Source organism: Taeniopygia guttata, chromosome 28 (genome assembly GCF_048771995.1).
Source record: "Taeniopygia guttata chromosome 28, bTaeGut7.mat, whole genome shotgun sequence".
Taxonomy (NCBI): domain Eukaryota; kingdom Metazoa; phylum Chordata; class Aves; order Passeriformes; family Estrildidae; genus Taeniopygia; species Taeniopygia guttata.
This window is the reverse complement of record NC_133053.1, coordinates 730,323-750,173: the sequence shown is the minus strand read 5'-3', so window position 1 is coordinate 750,173 and position 19,851 is coordinate 730,323. Positions and strand designations below refer to the sequence as shown.

At 45.4% G+C, this 19,851-nt stretch overlaps 1 protein-coding gene across 1 annotated transcript in view; it reads right to left on the bottom strand.

Moving 5' to 3' along the window:
• The window catches only part of ELL (elongation factor for RNA polymerase II), a 51,773-nt gene that overhangs the window by 21,991 nt on the left and 9,931 nt on the right, over positions 1–19,851 (bottom strand). Inside the window, exons 2-4 of the mRNA XM_030256638.4 lie at positions 5,776–5,823; positions 857–978; positions 377–540 (exon numbers count right to left, since the gene is read on the bottom strand). Coding sequence (XP_030112498.3) covers positions 377–540; positions 857–978; positions 5,776–5,823 — 334 coding nt within the window. The remainder of the gene's footprint in view (positions 1–376; positions 541–856; positions 979–5,775; positions 5,824–19,851) is intronic.

Below are 19,851 nucleotides of genomic sequence, written 5' to 3'. Positions count from 1 at the left end.
CCAGGAGCAGGGACACTGGGAGGGCTCAGGGTGACAGAGGTGACCTAACGTGGCCAGAGCCACGTCACTGCACGTGGACAACCCTCAGTGCCGGCTGAGACCTCCAAATCACCCAATGCCACCCCTGCCATGGGCAGGGACACCTTTGGGTTGCTCCAACCTGACCTTGGACACCTCCTGGGCAGCCACAGGTGCTTTGGGGTGATGATGAAGTGAACACAACACAACACAAGGAGGGCAGCCCCCTAAATCAGCCGTGAGGAACCAGCAGGAGCTTTTCAGACTGCCACGGTCAAGCCAACAACATCAGGATTTGCCTCCAGAGCCTGCTGAGTCCCAGATGGAGTGCAGAGCCCCAAAATGAGCGGCTGCTTACCTACATATCTCCCCCCAGGTTTAATGACTATGGCGCTCCGGCTGCGAGTCTCCTCCTCTGCCTGTGCCATGCTCTGCCTCGCCTTCTGGTAGGAATCATCAGTAGCACACACGGTGATTTTATCCTGTATGCTTCCCAGGCAATCCAAATGGATATTGCCATTGCTGCAAGAGAAATGCAATGCAAAAGGTACTCCTGACACTGCAAAGGGACACCAGGCTGGCACTGGGGGACAGCTGAGGGGGGTGTTAGCTGAATAATAGTGGGGGACACACAGAGGACCTGAGAGGGAATCAGATGCTTCCCAAAAAAAAAAACCAAAAAAAACCCCAAAAAAACACATCAAAACAGCTCAGAAAGACTCTAAACTCTAAAAATGAACAACGTGCATTAAGCTTTGTTAGGGAAAAGATGCTCCAGAAGAGAGGGTAAAAAAAAAATAAATAAACAGGCTGGGTTTTCCTTGGATGCCGCACTCACCTGGACACATACTGCTGGATGCAGTCAAAGCTCCCCTGGGGGCTGTCCTTGCCAATGTTGGAGAGATAAAAGGTGAAGGTCCGCACCTCCGCCGGTCGATCGGGCCTCGGGATGGCGATGTGCTGCTCGGGAGAGGAGAGGAGGGAGGGAGAGCAGTGGTCACTGGGGTCAGCCCAGCCTCGGGACAGCTCCCTTCTCCTGCAGCCACCATGCCCCGAGGCGTCCAGCAACAAGGAAAGCACCTGGGCTACTGCACAGAGAGGCTGCCAGAAGAATTAAATGATCCCCACTGTGTGCACGGGGAAGGAAAAGGTACCTGAGGGAAAGAGCAGCTGAAGATGGATGTGGCTGTGAGAGAACACAGCTGCCTCAAACACAGACCTCAACCACCCTGTTCTAGGAATCTGACCCAATTCTATTGATTCAGGCTCCAAACAGACTCGCTCCCACTGTTTATATTCAATGTAAAACACTCGAGGCTCGTTTCTTTAGAATTACTGATCCAGCACTAAACATAGCACAAGCCAGGTCACTAGGTAGCATGCTTATTCTTTTTTAAGAAATTATAATTCCATAACGAGATTTCATGGCTCACAGTAGAGTGTGACGCTGCTGCTAAATTAAATATTTAATCAAGCATTAAGTGTGCTCTGCAGACAACTCCACAGCCATCCTGCATTGTTTTTTTCATTCCACCCCACCAGGCATTCATTTTTCAAAAGGGAAAACTGTCTCCCCTCCGCATTCAGGTTCCAACATAAATGTCAGCATCTGAGCTCTACTATCACATCAATATTTGATAATTAAGATGGCTCCCAGAAGCTGAGACAGACCAGCCCCAGCTTATTTTAGGCCAGGCTTTACCACACGGATTTATATTTACCCAGCTTGCCACATCTACGCAGAAAATACACGCTCCCAGCCAGGCAGCCCGTGGCATCCACACATGACTGCGCTGGGACAGGAGGGGTTTTGGGTGGTTTCCTTCAGACCTCAGACGTCTCCAGCAGCCTGGAAAACCCAGAGATCTGTGTCCCTCTGCTAAACCACAGGATGTTCTCAGAGGCAGCAAGAAGCTCTCGAGCCGAGCCCGTGCACGGCGTCCCCCTGCCCTCAAACAGAGCTCCCTTCTTCCAAAAACGAGCCCAGAAACCCAAACTTGAGCCTTGCTTTACACAGGAGGACAAGATATCCCCAGGATCCAGCTCTGAAAATACTGGGAGCAGATTTTTTGGGCGCTGCTGGACCCTCCCAGGGCAGCCCCATTATCTGCCCTGCCAAACGTGCGCCGCAGCCCTTGAGCCCTTTTAATCTTTCCTGGCATCCTCTGCCCCCACCCAGGCGGGGAGAGAAAATTCCCTTCTGCTTTACCAGAAGAGGCAGAAAGGCAGAGTTATGTAAGCAGCACGCTTGGGGGGATTTTGCAGCTGGAAATCTGGTGGGAATGGGAAGAAGAGGAAAAGCCAACAAGGGGATCGAGCTGTGCTGCACCTGAGCCTGGAAAATAAAACCTGCAGGGTGTCACCAAATCACGTCTCCACACGCCAAAGAACTTTCTCCTCGCTCCTGCTTTACCCACTGGAAAAAACAGCTGCTCCAAAAGCCCCTGTTTGGGATTTTTGTAGGGTTTTTGCAGCGTTTTCAGAGGCAGAGTCACTTTAGTACTGAAAAGTCTCATGTGCAAGCCGGCCGTTATCTAGGAATTATTTTTAGCTGAAAACAGAAGGTTTCTCAAGCCACCAAATCAGCATGGTGACTGCTTTGAGGGAGCCCTAATTTTGGTGCTGGGTACTGCACCAGTAACCAGAGACACTTAAAAATAGCTCGGTACAGATGTAAGTTCTGTTTTCTTCTTTCAAGTAACATTCATCTGTGGACACTCGCTCTGAACAGAGATTTCACCTCCCTCTGTTAATACCCAAACTTCATCCCAAGAAGCAGGGGAAATGCTGTATTTTCCAGTCACAAAGCAAAGATGTTCTGCTCCCAACAGTCATTCTAAAAACGCTGCACAACACACGTGGGTTTGGCACCTGAAGGGTATTTTTCCCCGCTCAGTTCAATTCTGCCCCTGCTCTCACCACCCCACAAGCACCTGCAAATTTCAGCCAGCCTAAGTTCTGATTCTGCACATCTTTTCACTAAAATAGAAGCAATTTCAGTAATTCTGGCACAGTTCTGCACACAATTTGTAATGCTGTGGTACTCCAGCTCTTAAATTCTAATTTACCTGTACACTGAAACGAGCAAAACACTCAGAACTCCATAAAATAAATCTCTCCAAGAAAACCCACGAGGAAAAACTGACAGCCAGGTGCTGCTCTTAAACAACATCCACGGTCCCACTTTAGAGGAACACTGGTAAAAACAACCTGGTTATTACAACTGCAATTCTGATTATTGCACAGAATAAAAGCCATTAGCAAGAGCAGCATCACAACAGAGAAACACACCCCAAGGCAGAATCCCAGCAGCTTTTATCAGCTCCTGTAAGATTGGATCCAGACCAGGATCCAGGCAGGAGAGGGTTTGTCTCTTGTCACTGGAACAGCTGTTTTATTCTGGGCTGCAACCACTGACTTCCTCCCTTCTGCTGCCACCTTGCTGACCCCGGGTTTTAGTCCCAACAATCCCCTTCCCTGGTTAATTAGTGTCTCAAACATGGAAGTTTCTTTTTCTGTGTATTAGAAACTGAAAGTATTCTTGACAGCTTCTAGAGTCACACTGGAATAGGTGAAAACACACGGACACAGTAATTTAAAGGCTTCTAGAAAATTAAATTCAAGAAGCAGAAGTTTGTTTAAATTCTTATTTTATGTCCTGCCTCTCTAAATCATCAAGTGAAGCTTTTCCCTCTTGAGAGAGGAATACTAGCACTGAAAATTCCCACTAATAAAACCTCACTGCTTTAAATCACACTGACAGTTGTGCATAGCACAACCTTCCCACCCCAAAAAGTCAATGGGATTCTCCATAGCTGCGTTGTTTTTTGGGAAGCAAAATAGGAAGGCAGCAAATTGGAGAACTGAGGAAGAGTGGAAGAAATAATTTTAGAAGTAAAACAGCTCAACAGATATGCTTTAATGCCATCCTCTGGATGTGAGAGAGCCTGGTAAATTCCTGGAATTAGCTCTTCAGCCCAACTGATGGAGGATCCCTCGAAAGCATTTCAAGGCTCAGCTCCTCAAAAAGCAGCAGAATCCTGACGTGCAGAGTCCTACCCTTAAAAGCAGATGGTTCCCCAGCTGCCAGCTCCTTGTCATACCCAGGAAAAATAATAATAAAGGGACAAAGAGCTCTTTCTGCGTGCTCCCATGGAGCTGCAGCTCTCTTCAAAGCTCTACCTTTGGCCTCTCTCTCGGTGCCATTAATTAGCACAGAGGAGGAGCAGGCAGAGGTCAGCCTGGCTGCCACATCCTCCCTCCAGCCCAGCCCAGCCCTCCTGGCTCCTGTCCCTCTCCAAGGAGTGACACTGCAGGTGTCAGGCAGCTCTTCCACCAACCACTCATCCCTGGGGGTCCAGGGCTCTGACAGAATCAACTCTTCTTATTTTCACATTTTGCATTTCTAGAAGCAACTGTAGGCATTGGAAAATATTTTGAATTATCCCCAGAAATGAATATTTGTTGTTAGCCACTGTCCATATCAGATCCGTGTGGAACCCACCACGAGCAAAGGCTCAGGGCAGAGGAGCATTTTAAGCTGTTTTGATCCCTTTTGCTACATTTCCTTCAAGAAAAAACATTCAGAGGAGGCATTTCCAAAACTTAAACAGCTTTACAGGAAAAGTTAGGTGTAGATCCTGCTTCCAAAGGGAAAGAAAAGTATCCCCAGTGCTTTTAGCTTCTTTATTCCATGAGCAAAGCTCATCAGATAAAGACACATCCCCTACCCTTCAGTTTTCCTCCTCACTTCTGACTGTGCCCAACCTCAGTGGCAGATTTTGATCTCAACTTTCATGCTGAGGTTTCGGGGAAGTTTAACTCCAAACAAAGTAAAAAACCTGGAAATTGCTCCTTTCTTTATTTCCCAGGACAAGAAGGTTTGTATTTTTCTTCTTAACCTACAATAACAATCATGTCTTTCCTGCTACATTTTCTATGAGAATAATATCACAAAGTAGGATGTGGGCAAGGACAATGTGCTGGGTTTAATGTATACTCAATCCAAGCCTTTTTGAAAGCCTTAATGTGCCAGTGCATAAAAAATAATCAGAAGTTACAGCTGAATTCAGATTCTCGAAAAAAAAAAATTAAAAATTCAATTCCCCTTCTTTATGCAGAGACTAAAGTTAAACACAGGCTTTTTTAGCAATAAAAGGTATCTAAATGACATTTTTCAAGTTCACTGAAGGGCTGCATTGCTTTACCAGAAACACCACCACGTAAATCTCAACGATGTCAGCAACTGGCATGACAGACTGGTTCAAGGGGCTAAAAATATCCCAGAGTTCTGTCATCGGAACAGAAGTTGGGGAAGTAAAACTCCTAAATCTAAAATAACTTCTGGTACTCACAGAACTGCAGTTACATTAAATAAACCTCCAGGACTCTCCGAGCAGCCTCCAAACTCTGCTGCTGGAAGGAATTTGGACCCAAAAAATTCTTGCAGTGAGTTTAGCACGGTGTTTTCTTGGGATACAGGTGAGGATTCCATGGATTTCTGCTTCCTTTTCTTTTCCCTGTTCTACCCAACAGCACAGCCTCATAAATCTGAATTTCCCATGGATTTAGCAAGGTTAGGAAATAAAGAGGGGGGTAAAGGTTTTAGAGAGAGACACTCCATGAGCAAACACCTTCCTGGAGCACCCCTGAAGCTCCATCTCACTCTCAGCAGTCACAGCATCATTCCTTGAGCTGGAACAGCCCAAATTCCCCAATCCCATTAAATGTAAAAGAACTTTCCAGGGACAAACTTACCCCTTGGCTTCCTTGAAACTGGATGACTGGTTTTGACGTCACAGCATCCTACAAAAACAAGTGGAAAAACAAAAATTACCTCAGAGAAATTCTAACCTCCAACGTTCGCCGCCAAGCCACACTCAAGCTTGATTTTTCACCTGGATTTTTTACTTCCCTCATGGTTTTTTTTTTTTTTTTTTTTCAAGGGGAAAGGTCAGGAAAGTGTGTATTTCAAGTAAGAAAACAAAACCAAAAATTCCTGAAACAGTGATTTGTACCCAGAAAAAGGATAAGCTAAGGTCACCCTGAGCTCAGGAAAGGAGCAGCTCAGAGGTGACACTCGGTTCCTCCTGACCCCTCCACCACATTTTGGGCACAGAACAGCCCAACTTTGGTGCTTATGTAAGTTTTGAATTAAAAAATGGACACTTGAGGGGAAAATTTATTCCAGTTCTCAGCCTGAGAGGACGCAAAGCGAATTTTTTCCAAGAGAAAGCTGGCAATCCTTTGGAAAAGCAAACTGCAGCTCCGTTGCAAAATCCTGTTTTTACTTTGCCTGTTTCAACAATTGGCCTCTTCCTCCAGGCTCAGCTGCTTACATTTAAAAAATTGTATTCCTGTGACTCTAAAACTCCTCCATTTCAGCCTTTTTGCCTCGCTGTCACTTTAGAGATCCCAAAGACACTCCAATTCCAAGTCTCACCTGAGGTTTCAACTGAAGAAAAAAGTACCAGACCCAACCCAAGCCACGCTGAATTTGGATCTCTCCAATTCCAGCAGAACTGGGGCTCTGGAGTTTTCTTTCCTAAATCACACAAAGCATCCAAGACAGGAATTGTGCTCCATGGGGCTCCTGGGACCCCACTGTGAAGTTTCCAAAGGGACAGAAGAATTTACAAAGAAGTTTAAGGTATCATTTATAAGTGAAAATGCTGTCATGTGTATGGGAAACACGTTTCCATGGGAAACCACCAGGAATTTGGGAAAACAAGCCCAAAACATGAGTTGGATTGTGCTGTTTGTGTCACCCAATTTCCAATGGACTAGAAAAATAGATATTTAAATTTTAGCAGCAAGAGAGTTAAACAGCTTGAAATTGATGAAGTTAACCACCCATCATAAAACTTTTCCAGCCTGGCAGTGAAGAATCTCAGGCACGACATCAACAAAAAAATGGATAAATTCACCAGCAAAATAAAAATCCTTTTAGCCCAGATAAACCTAACAAAACTTGGATGGATAACGCCAGCCCAAGACAGAGTCTGAGTCTTTGAAGAGCCCCTCCAGTAGGATTTCCCAGATCTGCATCACACCCAGGATCATTACAGGACATTTATGATGCTGAGGAAAGCAGGAACACGCTCAGGGCTGACAGCACTCCCTGAGTGCTGGATAAAGAATTTTATAGACCCAGAACAACCTTTAGAAAAGCACCAATAAACAACATCTTGCTCTTGGTACAGAGATCACTGAATTCCTCGAGTGCCACGACACTGCATTCCACAGCACACTGTTCATGGACAGCCTGGCCAGCTTTTTGTTCCCCGTGTCCAGAAATTCATAGGAACATACTTGAGCAAACAAGCATTTGAAACATGATAAAAATCTGGATTTAAGGAAAAAAAAAAAATCATCAAACCCATGTGGTTCTTGTACAGCAAATTACAGATCTGGGAAGTTCTGTTCTTTGGTCTGGAAAGTTGTTTAAGGGGAATAAAAAGGAGGTAAGAAGGATGGAAGTGAATAAGGAGGCAGGAGCAGAAGTCCTGATGCACAAATCAGACATGGTTTAATTACAGAACTTCTAAATCCCACAGTCTACAAATAAACTGGTTTGAAGTTAAGTGGGTAATATCAGCTTTATGCAAGTTGAATGGCAAAGCTGAGATGCATTTCCCAAAATTCAGTGTTTCTGTCTGTGCCTGTCTGGGATCCCTGGGGAAGAATATCAGGGTTGGAACTCCCAGCCAGGCTCCAGAGGGATCACAGGGAACAGATGGATTTGGATGGACACTGCAAATCCCAGCTCCCTTTTGAGGCAGGGAAGGACTTTTGGCATCTCAGCAGCACCATCCCTGAACCTCCCCCGATGTCCAATTCCTTCAGGATGCTCATGGAACAGGAGAGCACACTGCACACCCTAAACTAATTAAGGATGTGACTCTAATACCTTTATTAGATGAAATTAAATCCCTGCATGGACACCTTCATTCAGAAGAAAACAGAGCAGATGAATGACGTGAAACCAAATTAAAACCACATTTCCATTTGTATCTTCATCTGGATTAACTTCCTTGGATGTTTTTGGATGGACAGCCTCGATTATCAAGTTCCTGCTGCCCTTTCCAAAACCCCTCTGTCATTTTCTGTAGAGTCACCTCAGAATCACTTAATTCCTCTTCCCTAAGTGATGCCATGACTGAACTTTTCCAGAGTTACAATTCCTAGAAATGCCATTCCACCCCTTCTGAGTGGGAACAAGGCCTTTGCCTCTGCCCTTCCAACTGAACCAAGTCACCTCCTCAGCCCTGGATGCTGTAAATCCTTGGCAAATCAAGGATGCTGATGAAACCCCATCTTTGTGTTCAAACAAGAGGAAAACAAGGCAGATTTGTCCAAGCAAAGGGGCACAGCCTCATTCCCTTGCAAAGAATTCCAGCTGTATCCCTCCAGGACACTGTCTGGGTTTAAAGGCAGCTGCTGGCAGGTGATGAGAAATAAAAATCCAAGGAAGAAAAACACAGTTCAGGTACTTTGCAGCAGCCACCTGCCAGGTGAGCAGGTTTTCTGCTGCTGCCAGGTACCAGACACTCATCCCTGCAGCTCATCCACCAGGGTGGATGGAAGGAGCACAATTCCTGGGATCTTCCTGGGATCTGGGGGGCCAGGGAACACAATTCCTGGGATCTGTGGGGCCAGGGAACACAATTCCTGGGATCTGTGGGGCCAGGGAACACACAGGAAGGAGCACAACTCCTGGGATCTGTGGGATCAAGGAGCACAGTTCCTGGGATCTGTGGGGAACACCACAGGGAACCTGCACTTTTCAGAGGCAGCAAACCCCTTTAAACACACCTCAGATGCAGGAATTCCATTCCTGCCCGTGCCATTGTTCCAGCTGAATGCTCCCTGACCAGCTGGAAGGTTGGCAAAGCATTCCCAAAGCTCCAGAGGTTGCCAGGTCCCACAAGGAGCTGTGTCAAACTTCATCTGGAGCAGCAAAGGAGCTGCTGGGCCAGAGCAGGGCCCATCCTGCAGCCCCAAAGCTCTGCAGGAATAACTCCCAAAGGAACATCCAAACCACAGCTGCACCTCTGAGATCTACCCAAACTGGAATTACCAGCTTCAGCCTCTCCATCCCACTGGAGAACAGACCCTCAGAAAGAGCCTGGGTACACCCCAGCACCTACTCCATAAAATTTCATTTATTTGCCATGTGGAAAGAGAACTTCCACATCTCCATGCCCAGTTCCCTGCTTTCCACAGCTCCTGCTGCATTCCCTGGGAATGATGGAGAAATAAATCCCTTAAAGCTCTGCCCTGGGATGCCAACATGAATAAAACCCCACAGACCCAAGTGGTTTTTGTCAGCCCTCCACATACTGTAAGATTATTTCAAAAGTCATGAGATTAAACCAGAAAAACCCCAGAACTCATCCCCAAAGCTCCCACAGGATCTTTGGCTTTTATTATTAAAGTATTATGCTCATCCTTCAGTTTCCCCAGGCTAGAGGACAGCAAGAAACCCTAAAGAGAGCCTCTGAAAGCTCACAGAGGTGGTGGCCACACACAAACAGCTCCTTGCACTTAAATATTCCAGGTCTGGCACATGGAAGCTGAGGAAAAAGTAGGAAGAACAAGGAAGTGTCCATAAAATATGGAAGAATTGAAAGGAAAATGAATTATTTTATCAGGGCTGATTGAAGGTGGCAAAATGTTTTCAACACCTTTAGAGGAAAAGCTGGATGGGATGTTCCTACCCGGGATCAGAGAGGACACTGGAAACACTCAGGTCAAGGAGCCAGCTGGAAGCCTCTCTGTTTCTTCAGGGAAATAGAGATAATTAAAGAAGACATCATTTTGGGAAGTTCTGTCATATATTTACTGGAATTTATACTGCAGGCTGTGTTCTATGGAAAATATTTGCCTAAACTTAGTATTGAGGTGTTTGTCTGTTTTGTTGGATGTTCAGAGTCACCAATGCCCAGATGCAACTGAAAATTTACCCTTATTTGTGTTGGAACAAGGGGATTATTTTCAGAATTTAAAGCTTCTTACAAACAGTTAAAATTAGTAGCAAGAATTCCAAGAAATATACAGAGAAACTATAAAATCCTGCTAACCAAGGCTGGCATTAATGGGATGTTTCCAACCATCATGTGCAATTCCAGCTAAAACCAGTGCCCAGGTAAAGCTGCTGCACCTCAGGAAGCAGTTACAAAAATGGGAACAACAAGAAATTGCTTCAAAAGCACAAATTTCAGACTCTGCAATGCTCCAAACTCCAAGTTCCTCTTTAATTCTTTGGTTACAACTGGTTTATGTTTCTTTAGCCCACACAGCAAGGTCCAAATATAGGCAAGGCTCCCTCCCCTGCTTCCTCTGCCTTCCCAGCACAACTGGGCCAAGGGTGGGATAAAAAGTCCTAAATCCAGGAGGATCCTCAGTCTAAGTACACCTGGATAGCTGGAAAAGCTCCTGCAGAGCTCCCCAGATTTCACTTTCCATTGATATTTTGGTTTTAAACACCCCCCTGGAGAGCTTGCAAAGCAAAGCAGAGTCCAAAGGCAGAGCAGATCCAGCCCATCCCCGGAGACACCTCCGGAGTTCATTAGCAGCAAGCACCACAAATCCCAGGGGAGAGCAACACCCTGGAATGGGCCCAGAGCTCCAAGGGAGGCTGGGTGAGGTTTGCTGGCAGCCAATTAGCCCAAGCTGGCCCACGAGAGAGCCACTGAGGCTGCTCCCAGGACATTCCACTATTCCAAGGCTTGTATTTACCTCCTCCCAGAAACTCAGCAGCCAGAAAAGTCTCCTGAATATTCCTTTTTTCATCTCCCATCTATTACTTACGGAATTAAAACACAGTCTCCCTGTAACACAATTTCCATCTGCAATTTGGGGCCTCTCAAGGATCCCGTTTGAAGTTGAGCACAGATGGGATGCAGTCTGCCACGACTCGAAAATTACAGTTTTGCTATTCAAATCCAACATTCTCATGGAAAGAGCCTTGGAAATTCCATGTAAATCCACCACTGTTTGAGGCTTTCCACTCAAGAGAGATGCCAGCTGCCCAGGTGAGCCATGCTGCTGGAGGATTCGGGATTCACCCACGTCCTTCCAGGGATGCTGATGGGATCCTGCAAATCCCAGGGAGCAGAGCAGGGTGTGACAGGAGCTCCTCAGGCAGCAATCCCCAAATTACCCCACAGACACCTCCGCTCACTCCTCCTCTCCAAGGTAATCCCATTTATCATCCTGGTGCTCTCACAATCCATCCCCCCCATTTTCCTCTCCCCAACATTTATAAGAATTTATTTTGGGCAGAAGTGAACACTCGAGTTTTTAACACAAAAAATTATTAAAAAGGTGCTTTTGATGAAGGTTTAAGAGCTGGACTCTCAATTACTCTAAACTGCAGTTTGTATTTATTATTTATCATTTGCCTAATACGCATTAATGGACACATTATCACCATAATATTAAAGCATCTACAAATCCTGCCCAGAAGTACAAGCAGCAATAAAATGCTCAAAAGCTTTTATGTCAGCCAAAATGTTATGCTGTATGTTTGAAAGTTTTTAATTGCTAAACTGCAAAAGGCACACTGGCTCCTTTGGTTATAATTGCACCATTTAAAGTGGGCTGTTACAGCACAAATGTCGCTTCCTCAGTAGTTGAATTTTACAGGGTTAAAAATCAAGTGTGTTTCTATAACATAGAAAATAAAGGAGTTTAAAGTATCAGCTCAAAAAAATCCTCAATTTGATTTGCTGAAATTTATGATTACGTTAAAGAATTTTACCATTCCCAGCTCCTTAAACGTACAGAATTTCATTCACCATTCCCAGCTCAAAAGTTACAGAATTTCACCATTCCCAGCTCCAAAGTCACCGAATTTCACCACTCCCAGCTCCTCATAGTTACAGAATTTTACCATTCTAATAAAATTTCCAATTTTACCAGAAAGCTTCATGAGCAGGCTTTGACATCGCTACACACTGAGCATCCCAGCTCTCGTCCCACTTGAAATGCAGAAAAACTCAACCTTTGTGTAAAGTTTAGAGAGGAAGACACACGATTAAGTTAAAAACCAAACTGTAGCCTAATGGAAATGCTTTGTCCTGCCCTGCACAGCAGAAAGCCAGGCCCTAAATGGACAATAGCCTGTATCAGCAAAGCAGAGAGCAATTAAACCCCACTGTCATCAAGATGTCACCCCACAGGCACGAGAGGAGAGCTGAGCCAGCCGTGCAGCCTGTTCTCTCTCGCATGCCTGGAGCTTCTGATCTCAGCTAATCCAGGTTAAAAAGCTCCTCCTGAATAAAAGGCAGGGTGTTTGCTGGGTCCCTGCTGCAGAATTTAGCTGGGGACTCAAGCTGAACCAGGCTGTGCATGGGTGAGGCACCCCTGTCCCTGCAGCTCCCTGCTCGGCAGTGCCAGAGCTCCTCCAGCCAGGAATTAGGGGAGGGAGATGGAATTAGGATACATGAACCCCACGGCTCCCCAAATACCCATCCCAAAAACTCAGGGCAAGGGATAGAGGTGGAGCCTCTCCAGCCTTGGTGATAGGCTGTAGCACATGGGGATTTTTGCCAGATTCCCACTGTTTTTTTCATGGAATAATGGAATGGTTTGGGTTGGCAGGGACCTTAAACCCCATCCCGGATCCATCCCCTGCCACTATCCCAGGTCGCACAAGCCCAGCAAAACTTTTTTGTTTCAATTTGGTAACTCCAAGTAAAACTTTCCAGCGCTTCAAAGGAATCTTTTTCTTCCTGGCACATCATTAGGGGGGAGCTTTAAACGCCCAAAGAACAGACACAGTCTGATCCTCTGGTCATCCTCAGCACCAGAGCACAAACCTTGGGAAAGGTGGGTTTGGGATGGGAGCTCCAGCTCCCCGCACATCCCCAAAAACCCTGGAGCACATTGCTCCCGACCATCGAGCCAGGATGTTTGGTCAGCACAAGGTGCAGTAGTTTTCCACCAGGAAGGAAAGCTGGGCACAGAGGCAATTTAGGCAATGCCTTTTAGGAAGAAAATTAAAAGGAGGCTCAAATCCTTGGAGAAATAATTAAATATTGTGAATTGGTGTGGAGTTTACTCAGCCCACTGTGGAGCAGAAGACTTTGGCTGGAGCAGAGCTCTGGCAGAGCAGCCCCATCCACTGGGCTGAGCCCTTACCCAGGGCAGGAACCACCAAACGCCTTCCTGCACTCCCTGCTCCCAAATTTCTATGGTAGTGCAGACACAAGAACTGAGCAACTCTTTCATGAGCACAGACATGCAGAGGGATTTGCTCTGCAATAAATATCAACATGCAGAGGGGCTGAAATGGCTGCAAGGGGGAAATGCTCTGTCTCCGAAGAAAATTCCAGCTTGTTTATGCACAGCTGGCACTTGCAGAGGACACTGAAGAGTTAAATTCACCTGTCTGCAGAGAAAGGCTCCCCTGCCAGAGCACACTGCAAGAGGACAGGAAGATACAGGTTCATTTCAAGAGCTACAACATTTTAATTCCAAACACAGTTCCCTTTAGGAATGACCAGTCAGATTCATTGCTGCCTGCTGGACACCAGCTTCACTGCGGGGTGGGAGCTGGGGGCTCTGTCTGGCTGAAGATGGAAAGTAGAAGAAAACCACCCCAAAACCAGAGGGGACTCCAAATCCAGCCCCAAAAATGAGAGGCCTTCAAACCCACCCCAAAACCAGAGGGGAATCCAAATCCATCCCCAAAAACGAGAGGCATTGAAAGCCACCCCAAAACCAGAGTGGTCCAAGGTCAGGGGAAAGATGGATGGCAGGGAAGAGGAAAAGATCAAAGAGGGTTTGTGGCACCACGGGCTCCCAATTAACTCAGCCACAGCTCCAGATCTCAGCAGCAGAGGCAGGAGTTGGCTCCTGTGGGAATCCAACTTGGGAGACTCCGGGCACGTTTCCCAACGGGACAGTTCTCCTTTTTTTAACTTCATGTTTTCCCTCTTTGCTTCTGCACTGAGCTAAGGCAGACCTGCTCATTAAGGAGAGCAATAATCATGAAGTCTCATCACCAGGCTGCCACAAGGGCTGTAATGATGATTATCTGCAGTTTAATCATGACAAACTCCCACCAATCCCACTATTAACAAGATGGGGCTGCTCAGGGAGGCTTTGTCAGAAGACCAGGAGCCAACTCCCACAACTTCCAAAGGCTTAGGGAGGAAAGGCTTTTGGAAGGAAAAAAGCTCCTTAGCATCCCTGTGCAGCTTCCAGTGTTTAGAACTGATCAAAGCAGTTAAAATCAATTTAAAATGTCTATAATGAAAGAATTACTAAGTCACAGAACACGGTGCCCATTTTTGAGTGTAATAACCCAGGAGTTTCCTTCCTGCAAGTAAAAAAAAACCTCCCAGTTTTGATACAATTACTGCATCTCCCTGAAAAGGAAGTTTAATTTTGTGTGAGTGGATTTTCTGCATCCGTTACTCGCTCCAGAAGGGTGTTCCAGACCCTCCCTGACACTGAGAACCAGCAGCCCTCAAAGCTTTTTCATTTCGTTACTCAGTGTTGCATTCTTGAGTCAAAACTGTCCATTCAAACACCTTTACCTTTATTTCAGTCTCGCCCTGTTCTCCTTGAGACAGAGGTTCAAGGATCCCTTTCCCTTTTCCACAAGCACACCAGAAATCAGCAAAATTCTGCACTAACTCTTCTTTTTATCACCCTTTTTCCTGAAGGGATTTTTCTCCTCTAACTCTGACTAAAAGCAATAAAAGGTAAAAGTGGGAAAGCATAAAACAAGTTGCAACAACGTTTCCCACAGCTCTCCTCCAAAGATAATGCTGTGCTGGCAAATTCATCGCAAAAAAAAAAAAATAAAATCAAGTACCAACCTAGAAATAAGTCCCATTGTTTCATGACTTGCAACTAATTTGAGGAAGAGCTAAATGAACAAATCCCAATGCTCATCCCTTATTAAAAGTAGCAAATCTAGAGTAGGTTGCTTATACAGGAAGAAAGAAGTGGTTGAAGTAAAATTAATTTTGAATTTAAGTCTTCTCATATGGCCCAGGCCTGTCACTCTCTTGCAGAGCAGCACTGCCTGGCTTCGAGCAGCTACAGCAAATTAAAGATAGGCTAGAAAAAAGGAAGGTAAATATTGGTATTTCTAAAGTGCAGGCAAAGGAAAGCAAACCCTTAGATTTGTTTTTCAAACACATGGATTTGCTTTGAAGCACTGTTTGCAACAAAAAACAGAATCGCAGAATGAAGCTTCCTGTTCTGCCTCCCTATATTGGAAATACTGATAATATTGAATATGATATTAAATATTCCTCTAAGAGAAGTCCAAGTATCTGCAGCATCTGCACACATCTGCATTGCAAGACCATTCAGAGACCTCAGTCTGGCAAAAATCCCATTAAACATCCATGCCCAAAATCCCCTGGGTAATCATCTCTTGCATGCAACACTGCTTGTTTTTGCAGCAGCATTTTATTGGAGTTATCAGATGATCCTGTTAAATTGGGAAAGGACCGAGGGGAGAAAAAACAACAGCACAACAACAAAACTGGCAGAAGGAAACTGAATCATCCAAAATTCCCAACTCTGCTAAAGGTGACCAGCAGCGCTGGTTTTCCCTGGAGGAGTCACTCGTTATGAGCCAAGAATTCTGGGGGGTTAGATGTTCTCAGATTAATATTTTAAGAGTCATTCCTGTCGAACAAGACACCTTGAATGAAGCCTTCTGTGCTTCCTCTGGCAGAAGAGGGAAGTTTGCTGATTTTGAGGTGCTGGAGATGCGGCCACCTCTGCAACAACCCCAAAAACCTTGTGGAAGTTACAAGAAAAACAGATTTCCATCATGGAAATCACTTGGCTCGCTGCACTCCTCTTGGAGATGGCACTTTTCCCTGATTTTAGCCTTTCTGAAGCAATGCAGCAATACAGTTCTGGGGCTCAGAGGGTAAAATAATTAAAAGCTTCTCCAGGACCAGCTGTATCAAATGGATCTACTACAAGTATTTTGCTTTCTGCACTGTACAAAACGCCCAACTGCCAGAAGAAAATGTTTCCCAAATTAATACAGAAAAGTGTGTCACGATAGCACATCTTAACTCCCCCTCATCCCCATCATGGATAAATAAAGCTTCCAGAACTGATTAAGACTCCTCCATCTGAGGCTGAGGGCCACACAAGTGATGGGAAGTGACTACAGAACCACATTTAGGGCTGGGATTTGTTCCACTGGCCCCTCCAGAAGTTTTCCTTAAATAAAGCATTTCAGCCCTGGTTCGAACTCCCCCACCTGCCAAACACAGGTAGTGTTTCCCAGACGGAGAGCAAAAGCTGGGTCAAACTGGTACCTGCAAACCAGAGAACCTCAAATCCCAGGAAAATCATGGAATCACTGAACACCCCGAGTTGGAAGGGATTCCTCACAGGGAATATCAAAGTCTCCAGCTCCTGGCCACGCACAGACACCCCAACAACTCCCCCCATGCCTGCATGGGGATCCTTGAAAACAACCACAGAGCAGCAGGAGACACATGAAAGAAGAAAATTAAAGTGTATTAAGAACAGCTTAATAAACAACTTGGAAAAAACTTTTCAGAGACAACAGCTCAGGCACAATTTTAAAACCACAACCTTTAAGTTAGACTGAAAAGTAAGGATTCATTTAAATCCCATTTATGCTGGAATGCCCATGTATTCTAACACTGGCTGGCTCCAAGTCTGCCTAAGAGAAAGGAAGAAGGATACTCTTGAATTACACCAGGTGGGTTTCACTGAACACTGAGGCACCTCAGCTCAGAATTCAAGTACCACTCCAAGAATAGTTTTATAAAAACGCTGAATGGGTCCAGTCAGCTGCAACTCAGTTAAAAATAAATCTCTTAAATGCCTTCCAATATACCTGCATTACTGTGATCTCCATCAACCTGAGAGTTTCCAATTATTATTGTTTTCAAGCTGTTTTTCTTTCACCCATCACGTTAAAAAGCCACACATGCGTAAAGAGAAGCTGGCTAAGTAAAGTTCCAAAATTGCCACCAAATGTACACTTAAGAGAGAACTGGTGGAAAAATCTGTCAGTTTGGCAACTCCAGCATTATATGTAGCAAAAAAAAGGTAATTCACCTTTTCAGCCCCAGTCAAGGTAACATGGCTTTTACAGCCAAGATGTTATTCGGAGCAGTTTTACTGTGCCAGGCTGCTCATGCACAGCGAGCTGAGACACTTAATACGTGAAAATTAAAGCAAGCGATTAAACACAGCAACACTGGGTTACAACTTATAAAACAGGAGTAGTGAAATATCAGAAGCTGACGGTTGTTTCTGACCTAGTTTTCACTGGAGAACAGTCAAAGAGCCGAAAAGACTGAGGCGAGGCTGAAGGTGCAGAAATTCCAGTAGTGCTGGGGAACAGGATTAGAGGAAAAGCCTTCAGACATTCAAAGGACTGAGGGAGCGTCAGGAACAGGGAGGTTCAAGAGCTTGGGTTCAGTGGCAAGTGACATCCTGGGGAGCAGGAGGGACAGGAGGGCTCCAGCCAGGTGGGGATGAAGTCAGAGGTGCTGCAGGACCTCCTCAAAGGGGCAGCAGGAGGCCAAGATGAGGAGGAGAGAAAACCTCAACCACAGGAAAGAATCATTTTTAAAACATCGTGCCTGGATTTCAGGAGGTATTTTCGTTGCTTTTCTTCTGAGAACACAAATGTGCTGTCAAACACCTGGGCTCATTTGAATAACAAGAGGAAAAATTAAACCCCTTTATGCAAGAGAACTGCAAGTACCCAGGAGAGATCCGGGGAGGGGGGGCTGGTGCAAGGAAAGCCAGGTGATCCCATCCCAGTAAGCTGTGGACATGTCTCCCCCTATTCTGAAGCTCCAAATTTATTTCCACCAGGCAGCTCCACGCTGGTTTTAAGCCTCATTAAGGAGCAGTACGTTGCTGGGCTGACATGTCAGATTTTTAAATGACCTTTGTACCGACAGCAGCGTTACCAAGCTGCTAAGAACAGGAGGACAGAAAAAAAAAACCAAACAAGCGGTTTTCCATGATTAGGAGAGGTACGTCCTGGCTGTTTGCATTTATTTGAGTTCCAAAAAAACTCCCACCTGTTAGTAAAGCCAGCCATAAAAAAAAAAGAGCAATTCTCTCTGAAGGGCAACTGTGACGGCATCAGCACTGCTGGCCATTCTTAACGTGGGACTTATCACACAAGGTAAACAGGAGTGACTATCAGTTAATGAACAACACAACCCCGAGGCTGAATTTTAAAGAGCATTTTCTCCACTGCAATCTTTTAATGAAAATACAGCAGTTCAAACCCACCAAATTTGCTTACGAAAGTGTAATTTATTTTAGGACATATTAAGACACCAGGGCTGATTCACTTGACTGTGTGCTCATAAGGTGGCTTAAACGAGCTGCTGAAACATCAGAAAGATCCTTATCTTCCACAGGGCTTTACTCCTTTTCTTGCAAGAGAAAATATAGAAAGACAATTGAGAGATCAGATTGACGAACCCGTTCAACCATCCCGGAACAAATCTCGCCTCACGCTGCTGAGCCCAGGAAAACAAGCCTGGACCAGTTCTGTTTTCCTTGTGCCCAGCTATACCCTATTGACACGCGGAGGGAAGAGTAATTACTAGCCTGAGAAAGTTCTGCTGATGATCTTCAGGTGCTCCTCACTGCTGGAAGAGGCTGCGATAAACCAAAGTCAGAGCCTGGATCCTGGAGGAATCCCAGAGAAGTCCCAGAGAAACCCCACGAGCCAGAGCGACCTCAAAAGCTAAAGCAAGATGCTCAGACTCGGGTTCTTTTGGCCTCCAGACAAACAGAGGTGCCCCAGTGCCAACCAGGACAGTGGGAACACAACCTGACTGACGCTCGGAATACAGCAGGGGTGTCACCCAAACTTCCCACCATCTCCACAGGGGAGAAAGCAATAAAGCACTCAAATATTCCAGGTTTTTTTCCTATCACTGAGGGAAGCTGCCCAAGAAAAATCCAGCTGCACGTACTGAGCAAGAGAACCTCTCTAGATTTCCTGCCATGATAGAATCTTGTATTACATACCCTCTGCTAACAGCCTCCTCCAGCTTCCAGGGATGCTTTCTCCAGGAGAAAAGTGAAGGCAGCTGCCTGAAGAAGTTAAATTAGGTGCTGCCTTTACTTCAGCAAGAAGCACAGAACCTGCACTGTTTCAGCTACCTCTGTATTTGCACTGCCAAGCTGGTCAGTAACAAACCTGCTCCAAAAATAAAGCGACAAACAGTAAAAGAAAGAACACACTCTTCTCAACTGGCAAAAATCTACCTAAAAAATAAGTCAGATGTTTCTTCCCTCTCCGCAAGGACACCTGAGAAAGTTCAGGTTACAACAAATTCCAAAAATAAACATGAAAAATTTTCAGATAAGAAGAGGAAAAACATACCAGGGCTGCTGACCAAACAGGGAGCAACCACAGTGCCACGAAAAGACTCCCCAGGTCTGAGCCCAAAAACCCTCAGAGAATTGAGACATTGAGACAGAGAATCTCTCTTGCCTGACGGAGGCAGCTCAGCCAATTCACACATGCAAAAGAAGTGGTGTGGTCACTGAGCCGGCACTTAATTGTCTGACCAGAATTTTTGGTCTAAATTTAACAATCCAGGCAAGTCATAGTTAGCTGGAACGTTTTGCTCTCTTAGCCCATCTGAGTTAGGGTAAATGTGTTTCTTCCTGCTGTCAGCTCAGTAAATTTAGTCTTAATGACAAGTAAAAGGTCTTTAGATGCAGTTAAATGGCTTTAATTGTATGAGAGAGCTCAAACTTACAGCCCAGTGCAAGCAGCACCCACATTAGGTACAGCTCCAAATGATTGCAGGAAGGTTGTGGAAA